At 43.5% G+C, this 17057-nt stretch overlaps 1 protein-coding gene across 2 annotated transcripts in view; it reads left to right on the forward strand.

The window, feature by feature from the left end:
• LOC135517547 (neuropilin-1a-like) overlaps positions 1–17057 on the forward strand; it is a 112412-nt gene that overhangs the window by 29004 nt on the left and 66351 nt on the right. For both annotated transcript variants that reach the window (XM_064941956.1, XM_064941957.1), the window contains exon 3: positions 11372–11553. In XM_064941956.1, coding sequence (XP_064798028.1) covers positions 11372–11553 — 182 coding nt within the window. The remainder of the gene's footprint in view (positions 1–11371; positions 11554–17057) is intronic.

Raw genomic sequence — 17057 nt, forward strand, 5'->3', positions numbered from 1 at the left:
ACTGGTTCTCTGGAGATCACACCTCACCTTCTGGATGGTAGTGGGGTGAACAGGCAGTGGCTCGGGTGGTTGTTGTTCTTGATGATCTTTTTGGCCTTCCTGTGACATCGGGTGCTGTAGGTGTCCTGGTGGGCAGGTATTTTACCCCCGTTGATGCGTTATGCAGACTGCACCACCCTCTGGAGAGCCTTACGGTTGTGGGCGGTGCAGTTGCTGTACAGCTTGACCGGAGGCTCTCGATTGTGCATCTGTAAAAGCTTGTGAGGGTTTTAGGTGACAAGCCACATTTCTTCATTCTCCTGAGGTTGAAGAGGCGCTGTTACGCCTTCTTCACCACACTGTCTGTGTGGGGGGACCATTTCAGTTCGTCCGTGATGTGTACTTTCCACCTTCTCCACTGCTGTCCCATCAATGTGGATATGTGCTGTTTCCTAAAGTCCACAATCTTCTCCTTTGTTTTGTTGATGTTGAGTGAGATATGCCCGAGTGCCCTCGCCTCCTCCCTGTAGGCTGTCTCGTCGTTGTTGATAATCAAGCCTACTACTGTTGTGTCATCTGCAAACTTGACGATTGAGCTGGAGGCGTGCATGGTCACGCAGTCTTGGGTGAACAGGGAGAACGGGGGGAGGGGGGCTGAGCATGCACCCTTGTGGGAACCCGGTTTTGAAGATCAGTGACGTGGAGATTTTATTTCCTGCCTTCACCACCTGGGGGCGGCCCAACAGGAAGTCCTGAGACTCAGGGCCTCAAGCTTAATGATGAGCTACTATGGTGTTAATGAACAGCATTCTTACATAGGTTTTGCACTTGTCCAGATGGAATAGGGCAGTGTGCAGTGTGATGGCGATTGCGTCGCCTGTGGACCTTGTGGAGAGGGCGGTAAAGCACATTTAAGTGGGTCTAGGGTGACAGGTACAGTGCCTTGCGAAAGTATTCGGCCCCCTTGAACTTTGTGACCTTTTGCCACATTTCAGGCTTCAAACATAAAGATATAAAACTGTATTTTTTTGTGAAGAATCAACAACAAGTGGGACACAATCATGAAGTGGAACGACATTTATTGGATATTTCATACTTTTTTAACAATTCAAAAACTGAAAAATTGGGCTTGCAAAATCATTCAGCCCCTTTATTTTTCACAAAGTATTAACTTAAGGGGGCTGAGAATGACACAAATATTAATTTTCACAAAGTCTGCTGCCTCAGTTTGTATGATGGCAATTTGCATATACTCCAGAATGTTATGAAGAGTGATCATATGGATTGCAATTAATTAACTGAATCCCCCCAAAAATTCCACTGCATTTCAGCCCTGCCACAAAAGGACATCATGTCAGTGATTCTCTCGTTAACACAGGGTGGGTGTTGACGAGGACAAGGCTGGAGATCACTCTGTCATGCTGATTGAGTTTGAATAACAGACTGGAAGCTTCAAAAGGTGGGTGGTGTTTGGAATCATTGTTCTTCCTTGGCCAACTATAGTTACCTGCAAGGAAACACGTGCCGTCATCATTGCTTTGCACAAAAAAGGGCTTTACAGGCAAGGATATTGCTGCCAGTAAGATTGCACCTAAATCAACCATTTATCGGATCATCAAGAACTTCAAGGAGAGCGGTTCAATTGTTGTGAAGAAGGCTTCAGGACGCCCAAGAAAGTCCAGCAAGCACCAGTAACATCTCCTGAAGTTGATTCAGCTGTGGGATCGGGGCACCACCATTACAGAGCTTGCTCAGGAATGGTAGCAGGTAGGTGTGGTGCATCTGCACGCACAATGAGACTAAGACTTTTGGAGGATGGCCTGGTTTCAAGAAGGGCAGTAAAGAAGCCACATCTCTCCAGGAAAAACATCAGGGACAGACTGATATTCTGCAAAAGGTACAGGGATTGGACTGCTGAGGACTGGGCTAAAGTCATTTTCTCTGATGAATCCCCTTTCCGGTTGTTTGGGGCATCCGGAAAAAAGCTTGTCCGGAGAAGACAAGATGAGCGCTACCATCAGTCCTTTGTCATGCCAACAGTAAAGCATCCTGAGACTATTCATGTGTGGGGTTGCTTCTCAGCCAAGGGAGTGGGCTCACTCACAACTTTTCCTAAGAACACAGCCATGAATAAAGAATGGTACCAACACATCCTCCTTGAGCGACTTCTCCCAACCATCCAGGAACAGTTTGGTGACGAACAATGCCCTTTCCGGCATGATGGAGCACCTTGCCATAAGGCAAAAGTGATAACTAAGTGGCTCGGGGAACAAAACATTGATATTTTGGGTCCATGGCCAGGACACTCCCCAGACCTTAATCCCATTAAGAATTTGTGATCAATCCTCAAGAGGCAGGTGGACAAACAAAACCCCACAAATTCTGACAAACTCCAAGCATTGATTATGCAAGAGTGGGCTGCCATCAGTCAGGATGTCGCCCAGAAGTTAATTGACAGCATGCTAGGGTGGATTGCAGAGGTCTTGAAAAAGAAGGATCAACACTGCAAATATTGACTCTTTGCATCAACTTCATGTAAATGTCAATAAAAGCATTTGACACTTATGAAAAGCTTGTAATTATACGCCAGTATTCCATAGCAACATCTGAAATCAATGTCTAGAGACACTGAAGCAGCAAACTTCGTAGAAGTTAATATTTGTGTCATTCTCAAAACCTTTGGCCACGACTGTACACTTGTTCTGAAAGGCCAAGAATCTGCAACACTACTAAGCAAGGGGCACCACCAAACAAGCAGCATCATGAAGACCATGGAGCTCTCCAAACAGTTCAGAGACAAAGATGTGGAGAAGTACAGATCAGGGTTGGGTTATAGAAATTATCAGAAACTTTGAACATCCCGCGGAGCACCATTAAATCCATTATTAAAAAATTGAAAGAATATGGCACCACAACAAACCTGCCAAGAGAGGGCCGCCCACCAAAACTCCCAGACCAGGCAAGGAGGGAATTAATCAGAGAGGCAACAAAGAGACCAAATATAACCCTGAAGGAGCTGCAAAGCTCCACAGTGGAGATTGGAGTATCTGTCCATAAGACCACCTTAAGCCGTACACTTCACAGAGCTAGGCTTTACGGAAGAGTGGCCAGAAAAAAGACATTGCCTAAAGAATAAAATTAGCAAACGTTTGGTGTTTGCCAAAAGGCATGTGGGAGACTCCCCAAACATATGGAAGAAGGTACTCTGGTCAGACGAGACTAAAATGTAGCTTTTTGGCCATCAAGGAAAACACTATGTCTGGTGCAAACCCAACACCTCACATCACCCCGAGAACACCATCCAGCATCATGCTGTGGGGAGGTTTTTCATCGGCAGGGACTGGGAAACTGGTCAGAATTGAAGGAATTATGGATGGTGATAAATACAGGGAAATTCTTGAGGGAAACCTGTTTCAATCATCTAGAGATTTGAGACTGGAACTGAGGTTTGGAATGGCCTAGTCAAAGGCCAGACCTCAAGCCAATTGAGAACCTGTGGTATGACTTAAGGATTGCTTACACCAGCGGAACCCATCCAACTTGAAGGAGCTGGATCAGTTTTAACTTGAAGAAGGTGCAAAAATCCCAGTGTCTAGATGTGCCAAGCTTATAGAGACATACCCCAAGAGACTTGCTGCTGTAATTGCTGCAAAATGTGTCTCTACAAATTATTGACTTATTTCTTGTTTCTTTCACAATAAAAAATATTTTGCACCTTCAAAGTGGTAGGCATCTTGTGTAATTCAAATGATACAACCCCCCCAAAGATCCATGTCAATTCCAGGTTGTAAGGCAACAAAATAGGAAAAATGCCAAGGGGGTGAATACTTTCGCAAGCCACTGTAATTGCATTAAGACGTTCCTCCTTTGTAATTTGTCCTTCACATTCGTCTTTCTGTACACATATTACTTTTACATTATTAATAGGAAAAACATCCATACATTTAGCTTTTGTTAGTGGAGTTGGAGGAGGAAAACATATGCTTTACTTCCTCTTTCTAAATATTGATTGGTGAATCATGGGTGACTCCATCATTTGTAACAAGTGTCAGTAAATAATTTTTGGTAGCATTTCTATGTTGAAGATTGAAAAAGAATTTGGTGCAATTTCCCACTATTCCATCCAGTTCGCATTATTTTTATAATATATTACACTGGATCTTTATTGAATAAGTTACTCCATTTCTTTTTGTTGTTCCTCTAACTTACTCTCAGATTCTATGGTACAGTTTTTATTGCTATCTGTCTGTACTGTTAGTCCTTCCATTTCCTTTGTAAAATTGGACTCTTTTGACCTAAATTGCTTTTGTTTCATAGTTAAATACTGAATTGCATGGCCTCCAAAGGTACATCTACTGTGCCTATGTTATGTCAGAAAAAGTCGGTTAAAAATGTTTCTGTTATCATCCAGTAGGCTTTGATTAAATTTCCAATATCCTTGCCCACGCAGAAATTCTGTAAGAGTACAATTTATGCTAATTATGTGATGGTCCAACCGCATTCTGTCTCCTATCAACACTTTTTTTACTGGACATAAAAAAAGTAATCAAGATGACTAGCTTGATTAAGCCTCCGCCATGTACAAGTCGGAAGTTTTGATACACCTACGTTGAAGTAAACTCAGTGCCTCTTTGCTTGACATCATGGGAAAATCAAAAGAAATCGGCCAAGGCCTCAGAAACAAAATGTAGACCTTCACAAGTCTGCTTCATCCTTGGGAGCAATTTCCAAACACCTGAAGGTACCCTGTTCATCTGTACAAACAGTAGCATGCAAGTATAAACACCATGGGACCACGCAGCCATCATACCGCTCGGGAAGGAGACGCATTCTGTCTCCTAGAGATGAACGTACTTTAGTGCGAAAAGTGTGAATCATTCCCAGAACAACAGCAAATTACCTTGTGAAGATGCTGGGGGAAATAGGTTTTAAAAAAGTATCTATATCCACAGTAAAACGAGTCCTATATTGACATAACCTGAAAGGCCGCAAAGCAAGGAAGAAGCCACTGCTCCAAAACCGCCATAAAAAACTCAGACTATGGTTGGCAACTGCACATGGTACAAAGATCAGACTTTTTGGAGAAATATCCTCTGGTCTGATGAAACAAAAATAGAACAGTTTGGCCATGATGACCATTATTCTGTTGGAGGAAAAGGGGGAGGCTTGCAAGCTGAAGAACACCATCCCAACCGTGAAGCTTGGGGGTGGCGGCATCATGTTGTGGGGGTGCTTTGCTGCAGGAGGGACTGGTGCACTTCACAAAATAGATGGCATCATGAGGGTGGAAAATTATGTGGATATATTGAAGCAACATCTCAAGACATCAGTCAGGAAGTTAATGCTTGGTCGCAAATGCGTCTTCCAAGTGGATAATGCCCCCAAGCATACTTCCAAAATTGTGGCAAATGGCTTAAGGACAACTAAGTCAAGGTATTGGAGTGGCCATCACAAATCCCTGACCTCAATCCTATAGAAAATGTGTGTGCAGAACTGAAAAAGCGTGTGCGAGCAAGGAGGCCTACAAACCTGACTCAGTTACACCGGCTCTGTCAGGAGGAATGGGCCAAAATTCACCCAACTTATTGTGGGAAGCTTGTGGGAGGCTACCTGAAATGTTTGACCCAAGTTAAACAATTTAAAAGGAATGCTACCAAATACTAATTGAGTGTATGTAAACTTCTGACCCACTGGGATTGTGGTTAAAAGAAATAAACACTGACTTAAATCATTCTCTCTACTATTATTCTGACATTTCACATTCTTGTCACACTCGTCATAAGGAGTAGACCAAGATGCAGCGTGGTATATTTCCATCCTTTATTTTGGAATAGAAAACGTCAAAGAACAACAACGCAAACAAACGAACCGTGACGCTATAATAATGCTCACAGGCAGCTATACATAGACAAGATCCCACAAAGCACAATGGGGAAATGGCTACCTAAATATGATCCCCAATCAGAGATAACTATAAACAGCTGCCTCTGATTGAGAACCATACCAGACCAACATAGATATACAATTCCCCTAGATAACCCACCCTTAATAACACCCCGACCTAACCAACATAGAGAATGAACAGCTCTCTATGGTCAGGGCGTGACGTTCTTAAAATGAAGTGGTGATCCTAACTGACCTAAAACAGTGCATTTTTACTAGGATTAAATGTCAGGAGTTCTGAAAAACTGAGTTTAAATGTATTTGGCTAAAGTGTATGTAAACCTCCGACTTCAACTGTATATCTCACTCGGTCAGGGTATTTAAGCCTTCATATATCCACAAATTCCAATGTATCCATGACATTCATTATTTCCTTAAGTGCATTAGGGTGATAGTTTGTATTGTGATTTCCTTTATGGTCCATTGAGGTATTTAAAACTGTATTATAATCTCCCACTGTAGTAATAGTATTGTGTTGCTTGTCGGGTTGATAAATTATTCTATATATTTTCAAAGAAGCATGGATCATCATTATTTGGACCGTTTAGGTTAATAAGCCATATCTGTTTATGGTCCAATAACGTATTTAAATCATCCATCTACCTTGAGGATCTGTTTGGACAATTTGCACATTTGTGTCAAAATTACTGTTAAAACTTGTTAACGGTACAGGTTCCCCAGGGGGTACCACACGCCCCCGGTCAACTCAAACGGTGGCGCATAGAATGCAAAAATATTCTTAGAAATATTTAACCTCCACACATTAACAAGTCCAATAGCTGAAATGAAAGATAAACACCTTGTTCATCTACCCAGCATGTCAGATTTCTAAAATGTTTTACGGCGAAAACATAGCACACATTTATGTCAAACCACCACAAAGACACAGACGATATACAGCCATTTTGTCGAACAAAAGATGCAATCACAAACGCAGGATTAAAAGAAAAAAAATTCACTAACCTTTTGAAAATCTTCATCAGATGACAGTAATAGGACATGTTACACAGTACATTTATGTTTTTTTCAATAATATGCTATTTATATCCATAAATCTCCGTTTACATTGACGCCATGTTCAGAAAATCCTCAAAAATGTCCGGAGAAATTATAGATAGCTCCGCCAGATAACAGAAATACACATCATAAACTTTGACTAAATATACATGTTCTACATATAGTTAGAAAGATACACTGCTTCTTAATGCAACCGCTGTGTCACATTTATTTTTAACGTTACAGAATTAGTTCACTATGCAATAATCCGAGGCAGCGCTCAGACGTAAGCAATATTTCTCCGCTATGTTGGAGTCAACAGAAATACAAAATTACAACATAAATATTCCCTTACCTTTGATGGTCTTCGATCAGAATGTAGTGGAAGGAGTTATACTTACCCAATACATCGTTTTCTTTCAGTTCGTGTGTCCACAATTAAATGCTCTACTGAATGAGGACATCTAGTGGAAGACATAGAAAGTGTTTCCAGATCCATAGCTGGTTGGGAAGGGTGGGGGCGATGACGTCAAAGTTGCCCCAACTTTCAGGTTTCCAGTACTAGTTTGGGAGATTGCCTGCCCTGTGAGTTCTGCTATACTTACAGACATAATTCAAACGTTTTTTTAAGTTTACTATGGGCATGCAATTCATCCAAAGGGGGCAGTATTATGCCTAGCCTTAACCTCTTGAAACTCTAGGGGCGCAATTTCATTTTTGGATGAAAAACGTTCCCGTTTTAAACAAGATATTTTGTCACAAAAAGATGCTCGACTATGCATATAATTGATAGCTTTGGAAAGAAAACACTCTGAATTTTCCAGAACTGCAAAGATATTGTCTGTGGGTGTCCTAGAACGGCAGCTACAGGCAAAACCAAGATGAAACGGCAACCAGGAAACCAGCAGGATTTTTGAGGCTCCGTTTTCCATTGTCTCCTTATATGGCTGTGAATGCGAGAGGAATGAGCCTGCCCTTTCTGTCGTTTCCCCAAGGTGTCTGCAGCATTGTGACGTATTTGTAGGCATATCATTGGAAGATTGACCATAAGAGACTACATTTTCCAGGTGTCCGCCCGGTGTCCTCCCTCGAAATTGGTGCGTCTTTTTCAGCTGCTGGTATTTTTCCATGCGATTCTGAGGGGAAAGCAGGCTTCCACGAACTGCATATCAATGAAGAGATATGTGAAAAAACACCTTGAGGATTGATTCTAAACAATGTTTGCCATGTTTCGGTCGATATTATGGAGTTAATTCGGATAAAGTTTGACGTTTTGGTGACTGAATTTTTGGTTCGTTTCGGTAGCCAAATGTGATGTACAAAACGGAGCGATTTCTCCTACACAAAGATTCTTTCAGGAAAAACTGAACATTTGCTATGTAACTGAGAGTCTCCTCATTGAAAACATCCGAAGCTCTTCAAAGGTCAATGATTTTATTTATTTGGTTATCTGGTTTTTGTGAAAATGTTGCGTGCTAAATGCTACTCAAAATGCTAAGCTAGCTTAGCATACTCTTACACAAATTAGTGATTTGCTATGGTTCAAAAGCATATTTTGAAAATCTGAGATGACAGTGTTGTTAAGAAAAGGCTAAGCTTGAGAGCAGGTGCATTATTTTCATTTTATTTGCGATTTTCAGAAATCGTTAACGTTGCGTTATGCTAATGAGCCTGAGGCTTTATTCACGATCCCGGATCCGGGGTGGGGAGTATCAAGAGGTTTTAACAGGTTTTAATTAATATCATCACCCCTTTTGAATTTCTTTGCCCATGGGAGAAATATACTTCGCCCCCCAATCCTTTTCCCACAAAACTTCATCTAAAATTGTTGAATGAGTTTCCTGTAAGCAATAGATATTATATTCCTTCTCTTTGAGCCAGGTAAATACGGGTAAACACAAGTTTCAATTTTATTTATCATAATATATGTTTGTAAACGCACCATTAAAAAGTTACATGAGTGTTCATATAGCTGTACCATGATATTTGCATTGCTAAGTAAACCACCAATTGGTCTCCACTATTCCACCCCCTAAAACCTCTCCTCATCCTGAGTTGGGCTGTCATCCCATTGACCGGCAGACCACCCTCGACCCCCCAGATCCCATGACCCCCGAGAGACCGGGACCCATCCTTCAAAAAGAGCACACAGTGCCAACCACAGAACAGAAGCAGATCAATCGCCAAAATCATTTCCATCGCCCTCACCTCAATTTGTATTATATATAGCTATTAAAATGTATATATATCTATTAAAAAAATTCTACTAGTCTAATTTCCATATTTATAGAAATTAATATTTGTAATAAGGTTGGTAGTTTATGCAAAGGATTGTTGCCTCCTACCATTATTGGCATTACAAAATTATGTTTTGGCAAGCAATTATTATTTTAGCAGACAATTATTGTTATTAATCCTATATTGTCCCAAACATCTTTACTCCCTCACTCACTGAGACTGTGACACACACACACACACACACACACACACACACACACACACACACACACACACACACACACACACACACACACACACACACACACACACACACACACACACACACACACACACACACACACACTCTCATACACACTCAACCCCTTTCCCCCACAAACAACTACACATTCAAATGCTTAACTGTTGCACCATCCCAGAGCCCGACTCAAGAAAGGCCTTGATTTCCGAATGCATATACAGCTGCAGCTGTATGAGAAGGCATGCGAAATTGAGCAGAAATGGAGAGATTTGGTTAACCATTGTCAAGTCCTAGGTGATGGAGATCAGATATACCCCTTCCCCCCTGTAAACACCCACAAACGGTCCCTCGTTGGACCATATTCCCAAGCATCTCTGTGCAGTCAGGCCTTTAATGATTTTGTGCCATCAGGGCTACAATAATATGCCCTCTCTGAATGTCCGACTGTGACCCTTTTTACCAGTTTCGCTGCTTGAACCCCTAACAAAGCATGGATGATTAATTTCTCCTGCACTGCAGACACACACACGTACATGCAAAGGTATACACCGCATACTTACATACAGATACACAGGCACACGTAAACACAAACACATACGCAAACACACACACAGGAACAAATTGCTTTTCAGCCCAGATACCCATGGGCTGTGTTCGTTCAGGCCATCCTGGTTGGCCAACGGATCAGATTCAGATTGCCCTCTTCGCTCCATCTTATGTTACACACACGATGTGTGAGTGCATTGGCTCCCGTTGTTACCCGTGCACATTCTGAAGGCGATTTCCTCCCTTGGTCTTAAAGCTTCGTGCTGACTCAATTAGCCAGCTCCTCATGCCAATTGCCCTGGATCTGAAATTCCATTTGAGTAGGATGTGGAGCGTGTGTGTGTGTGTGTGTGTGTGTGTGTGTGTGCATGAGCTGCAATCTTATAGCTGCCGCCTGATTGTGTTAACACGTGCGTCTGGTGGTCTCCCTGTACCTGCCTCCAAGGAGTATAATACGATCACTGACATTAAATATACTCATATACACACAGACACACACAGAACAACAGACAACACAGAAACACATATAAACCCCACACACACTTCTCTCTTTAGGCATCGGCTCTTTTACAGGGAGAAGACAGCTATTGAGCTGCACTGACAGTTTCGACATAGCTCCAACACACACTCACAGCTCCACTAGACCAGTTTTATGTAAACCTAGACTCCGTACAGCTGGGAGTCATTGTTATAGAATCTCTGCAGTGTCCGCATTTTCTAGCTAACAACGTGGAGCCGTGCCACGTGGAGGAAATATGAGAAGGTTAACCAACCTGCCCACCTGGTCTTGGATTTATCCTGTAGACCTCATTACCACTAGAGCATGTTTTTCTGCATTATGGAGGATCACCTATCAAAACATGAACTTGATTGTTGTTTCCAACTTATTGTGTGTTTGTGTGTGTGTGTGTGTGTGTGTGTGTGTGTGTGTGTGTGTGTGTGTGTGTGTGTGTGTGTGTGTGTGTGTGTGTGTGTGTGTGTGTGTGTGTGTGTGTGTGTGTGTGTGTGTGTGTGTGTGTGTGTGTGTGCGCTGCACAGTTTCTCTGTTTCCGCTCTTGATTCAGAAGTCAAAACAAATAGTAGCCATGTAATAATGGACATATCTACAAAACTAAAAAGGCACTGTAACAATCATATTTTGACATGAATCACACCTGCACTTTCTGATATTTATGACTCCTAAACTGTATACACTAATACTTTCCTTTGAAAATAAATGAGACTGAGTATATATGATTGATTGTGTTGTCAGAGAGAGAGAGATTTATCCTGTACACCTCATTACCGCTAGAGCATGTTTTTTTCTGCATTATGGAGGATCACCTATCAAACATGAACTTGTGTGTGTGTGTGTGTGTGCATAAAATACCTAATACAACAACAGGTCCCTGACAGGTACTCACTCCCCCTCTCCCCCTCTCTGTCCAGGTATGACTATGTGGAGGTACGTGACGGCGTGGACGAGAGTGGGCAGCTGGTGGGGAAGTACTGTGGGAAGATCGCCCCGTCACCCGTGGTGTCTTCTGGGTACCAGCTCTACATCAAGTTTGTGTCCGACTACGAGACCCATGGAGCAGGCTTCTCCATCCGCTACGAGGTCTTCAAAACAGGTGAGATGAGAAATAGTGAATGGCAAACAATCACAAAATATCATCACACACACACACAAGTTCACACACAGCTCGTGAAGCAGAAACAATGTATTTATGGTACTTCTAAAACTTACTGTAGTTATGATGATATCTGTTCATCCAGACATAATAATGTCCCCTTTCTCTGTTTATGTGATGCTACATCATCATGGTTAAGTGGAGGAAGTGAGTCCCCAACAGTTTAAAGATCATGAATGAAGAAAGTGCTTTCTCCTCTTCCTGCTCCTGATAAGCTCAATTCATACTCGGGGCGGCAGGGTAGCCTAGTGGTTAGAGCGTTGGACTAGTAACCGGAAGGTTGCGAGTTCAAACCCCCGAGCTGACAAGGTACAAATCTGTCGTTCTGCCCCTGAACAGGCAGTTAACCCACTGTTCCCAGGCCGTCATTGAAAATAAGAATTTGTTCTTAACTGACTTGCCTGGTTAAATAAAGGTAAAAATAAAAAAAATAAAAAAAATACATATATTCCATTGCGGTAGCATACTGCTGCTTATGCAGACGATCAGATGAACCGATAATGAGAAGTATCCTCAACAATAAAATATCACAAAAAAGACCACAGACGTGTCCCTGCTGAAACGGGAACTCACCAAGCAGCCTTAATTTCACAAGTACACTCAGGGGACATTCTCATTTCTTATCTGAAGACAATACAATAAAAGGGAAAGCTTCCTGTTGTTGGCTTGACTTCCTGACTGTGTTTTGAGTTTATGGCTGCCATGGGACGGGGGTAGATTTCCATTGAGTGATTGGGAGAGGGGAAGGGAGTAGGACACAAACAGGTGCAACAGACAGCAGACTTCACTCCGATTAATTAACCCTCAGCTAGTCTATGGGATGACCCAGAGTGACCCACAGAGAAGACGGATGCCCTCTTTTTAATCTCAGAAGTGTATGTGTGTGTGTGTGTGTGTGTGTGTGCTTGTAGGGGTAGGGTCAAATCAAATCAAATCAAATGTATTTATATAGCCCTTCGTACATCAGCTGATATCTCAAAGTGCTGTACAGAAACCCAGCCTAAAACCCCAAACAGCAAGCAATGCAGGTGTAGAATCACAATGGCTAGGAAAAACTCCCTAGAAAGGCCAAAACCTAGGAAGAAACCTAGAGAGGAACCAAGCTATGTGGGCTTGCCAGTCCTCTTCTGGCTGTGCCGGGTGGAGATTATAACAGAACATGGCCAAGATGTTCAAATGTTCATAAATGACCAGCGTGGTCCAATAATAATAAGGCAGAACAGTTGAAACTGGAGCAGCAGCACGGCCAGGTGGACTAGGGACAGCAAGGAGTCATCATGTCAGGTAGTCCTGAGGCATGGTCCTAGGGCTGAGGTCCTCCGAGAGAGAGAAAGAAAGAGAGAAAGAGAGAATTAGAGAGAGCACACTTAAATTCACACAGGACACCGAATAGGACAGGAGAAGTACTCCAGATATAACAAACTGACCCTAACCCCCCGACACATAAACTACTGCAGCATAAATACTGGAGGCTGAGACAGGAGGGGTCAGGAGACACTGTGGCCCCATCCGAGGACACCCCCGGACAGGGCCAAACAGAAAGGATATAACCCCACCCATTTTGCCAAAGCACAGCCCCCACACAACCAGAGGGATATCTTCTTCAAAAGAGAGATCATGGTCCAGAGTAACGCCGAGGGTGTATGTGTGTCTGTGTGTGTCTGAGAGGATGTCCCTTTAATCTGATATATTTGCGTGACACACACATCACCCCACACCTCAGTGAAGTGCAGCATTCCTTCTTGGTGATGCGATTAAATTGTGCATCCCACATTCATCTCCTGATGAGGTATTTCCCAGTCTCATCCATTAAAAGGACTGATTATAAATTAGCTGTGTTAGGGCACCTGGGCTATGAGGGATGGGGGAAAGAAGTGCTGAATGCAGGGTGTTGAGATATGAGCAAATATGTTTCCCCAGAAGTGTTGTTAGTAAGAAGGGATGCACCAAGGGGGAGCCAGCTGGAGACACAGCCGAGTATTTTGCACCCTCTGTGGGATGTTTTGTTCAGGACCATCCCCTGTAGAGCTGGCAACACACCATGGCTGTGTCGTGGGGCCGGGCCGGTTCTTCTGAAGCAGGCAACAGAAACTTGTTTAGCTTTGAAACCAGTGCTGTGTTTTGAGTACAGCAGAGTCGGCCGCCGCCAAGGCGGTGGCTTTGAGATCAATTAAGCCTGTGTCCCAAATGGCACCCTATTGCCTAATTAGTGCAGTACTTTTGACCAGGACCCATAGTGCTCTGGTTAAAAGTAGTGCACTATATAGGGAATAGGGTGCCATTTGGAACATATCCTAAGCCTCCCTCCTTTGGTTTCGAGAGCAGCTAGCTTGTTGATTAGGTAAGCTTATCAACACCAGGGTGGGTATTAAGCGGACAGAATCAGCAGATTTGTGTTGGCTAATACATGTAAACTTAATGATGGTACACAGATGTTGAAGGTATCGCTGGAGAAGTAATGCAAGGAATGCAGTGCATCTTAATGAGCCTGGATGGAAGAATGCTGTGTGTACAGTACTACAGACTCGGGTTCGAGGGCAGCTTCAGGGAATGGAGCTGGGTTCTTTTAGAGGTAAATGAGGGTTCAAGGTCAGATGGGAAACAGGGTACACACTCTATCTCTCTCTGTAATGAAACTGGAGAGCAGCCCTGGTTCTCAATCAGCGGTGCCATCAGTAGCGCAAAAGAATGTCTAATTGGGAGAAAACAGATTGTTTGTGGTCGTCCATCGCCTTTCACATCTCACACACACACACACACATTACTTTTTCAATCCAGGGATCTTGATTAGAGCGGGCTATTTATTTTATGGGCAGCAAAATTGCCTGCCTTGCTCCACTGACCGAACAGTATGGGGGGGGAGGAGGGAGGGGGAGGGAGGGAGGGAGGGAGGGAGGGAGGGAGGGAGGGAGGGAGGGAGGGAGGGAGGGAGGGATGAAAACAGAGACAGAGGGGGGTGGGGAGAGGAATAAAAGAGAGCTGAGAAAGGGGATGAGGACAGCTTATTTTTATGGATACACTGAACTCAGCGGTAGATAGTCGGCTACAGGAAGAGAACGCACTGTACCTGTGCTACTGCTGGTGTTGTCTAGTGCTGGAGTCCACTAAGGTCGCTACCACCCCTTTAGCCCAATAGTCCCTAATGTCCGCCTCTCCGGATTTCAGAATAAAAACAGGCCATCCTCTCTGAACAGAAACCTCTATATTTATCCTCTAATCTTGTCTCACTTAAAGTCTGTCACAACTGGGTCTTATTCTCTCTGAAAAAAAGTCATGTGCTTCTGGTTAACAGCTCTGCAATTTGTTACTCTTAGAGCCACATCAAGCATGGCGCTGGGGGCAGAGAGAGAGAGAGAGGGAGGAGAGAGATTCAGGGATCGTGCCACTGCCCTGCCTTACCTATAAGTGAAAAGCTCCATCATCGGCATTTCACCCACTAGAGTCGTTCATCATGTCGCGGCTATGCGACACTTGTTACGAGGACACCTGTGTCAACACCCAGGAGGGGGGAACGAGGTGAAGAAGGAGGGGGAGGGGGAGGGGTTGAGGAGAGGATGGAGGGGAGAGAAGGGGGAGACAGATGCAGGGCCATTGGGCTTTCATCTGATGAGTGCTCTGATGGGCAAAGGTCACATCTGGCACAGCACTCACTGTCTGTCGCCCAAGCGCACACACACAAACAGACACACAGCCTGCCCCCATGGAAACTTAAGACCCAAATTCTCTAAAGGCCACAGGGGGGCACGGGCCCCTCATTCATGCTCTCTCTCATAGCTGACTGACAGTACAGGGGGGAAATGATGTCATCAGCATGTTGGCATGCTAAATGTCTTGTCAGTGTGTCAGATTGACTGTGTGTGTGTGTGTGTGTGTGTGTGTGTGTGTGTGTGTGTGTGTGTGTGTGTGTGTGTGTGTGTGTGTGTGTGTGTGTGTGTGTGTGTGTGTGTGTGTGTGTGTGTGTGTGTGTGTGTGTTTGTATAAATGAATGACACACACCCCCAGCTGTGGCTTCAGGGTAATATTTGATTATGTGTCCAGAGAGTTACCGGTAATTCTCCGCTGCCCATTAACCCTCCTATCAGCCTAGCTACAGGGAGGACACGTCCATCCAGGAGGTAGCTAGTTACTAGACAAACTGGGCTAACTATCAAATAGAGTGTTTGCTCAGCAGTCTTAGAACAACACCTCAGGTCATTAAGTCCCCCGTCCCTAATAACACTGACCACGGAGGGGGTGAGGAGGGAGAGGAATGATGTGTGTGTGAGAGAGAGAGAGAGAGAGAGAGAGAGAGAGAGAAACTTCTGTATGTGTGATGTCTACTGTTAATTTTTATTGTTTACCTTACTTGCTTTGGCAATGTTAACACATGTTTCCCATGCCAATAAAGCCCCTTGAATTGAATTGAGAGAGAGAGAGAGAGAGAGAGAGAGAGAGAGAGAGAGAGAGAGAGAGGGAGGGAGAGGGGGGGGAGTCACTCAATGATTAACAACACAGTCTTGTGGCAGCAGTCTGCTTTCACCATCTAAAGAGACATTTTGAAATGTTAAATAGAAAAACCTAGCATAAGGAAAAAGTAATCAGGGGAAAGGTATATTGAAAGAGGCCCCAAGTCGGCTGTTAAAACCATATTTATTTAAGATTTGGAAACGAAGCATAAATCCTTAGCACTTTGAGATTTCGAGTTTAGATTATGTAAAATATATATTTAACACGCTGTGACATTGTCCTGTTAAATAAACTCTCATAACTCTACGAGGTATATTTGTTTACCCCTCACCCATGGGAGATATGGCGCAACATACACAAGTTTGAAAGATGCCATTATGGAGGCTTGTAAATGTCAAAGAGAGCACTTAAAGCCTGTTTTAAAAAGACAGGGTTGTGTCCCAAATGGCACCCTATTCCCTACGCAGTGCACTACTTTTGACCAGAGCCCTATGGGTCCTGGTCAAAAGTAGTGCCCTGTATAGGGAGTAGGGTGCCAATTGGGGGCATTCACCTGTGTTTTTAAGGCTGCAGCTTGTCTCAATCCCGTCATAAATTCTATAGTTCGAAGCTGCAAAATGTAACTTTTTGGGCGACCCGATCAAAAGTCTAACAAGCTGTAGATCTATTCTATGTGCGCTATTTCTACGCTGCCCGTTCTTAAATTAGTTTTTTGCATCTTTTACTTTCAGTTTTGTAAACTGGCTTCAAACAGCTGAAAATATAATATTTTTGGCTATGGAAAATATATTTCACAGCAGTTTAAATGGTACAATGATTCTCTACACAATGACTGCTTGTTTTGTCACAGAAACTCAAATGTAAACTGAAATAAATGTGCGTGCGCGCGCGTCTGTGTGTGTGTGTGTGTGTGTGTGTGTGTGTGTGTGTGTGTGTGTGTGTGTGTGTGTGTGTGTGTGTGTGTGTGTGTGTGTGTGTGTGTGTGTGTGTGTGGCAGT

This window comes from Oncorhynchus masou, chromosome 28, assembly GCF_036934945.1.
Source record: "Oncorhynchus masou masou isolate Uvic2021 chromosome 28, UVic_Omas_1.1, whole genome shotgun sequence".
NCBI classification, from domain to species: domain Eukaryota; kingdom Metazoa; phylum Chordata; class Actinopteri; order Salmoniformes; family Salmonidae; genus Oncorhynchus; species Oncorhynchus masou.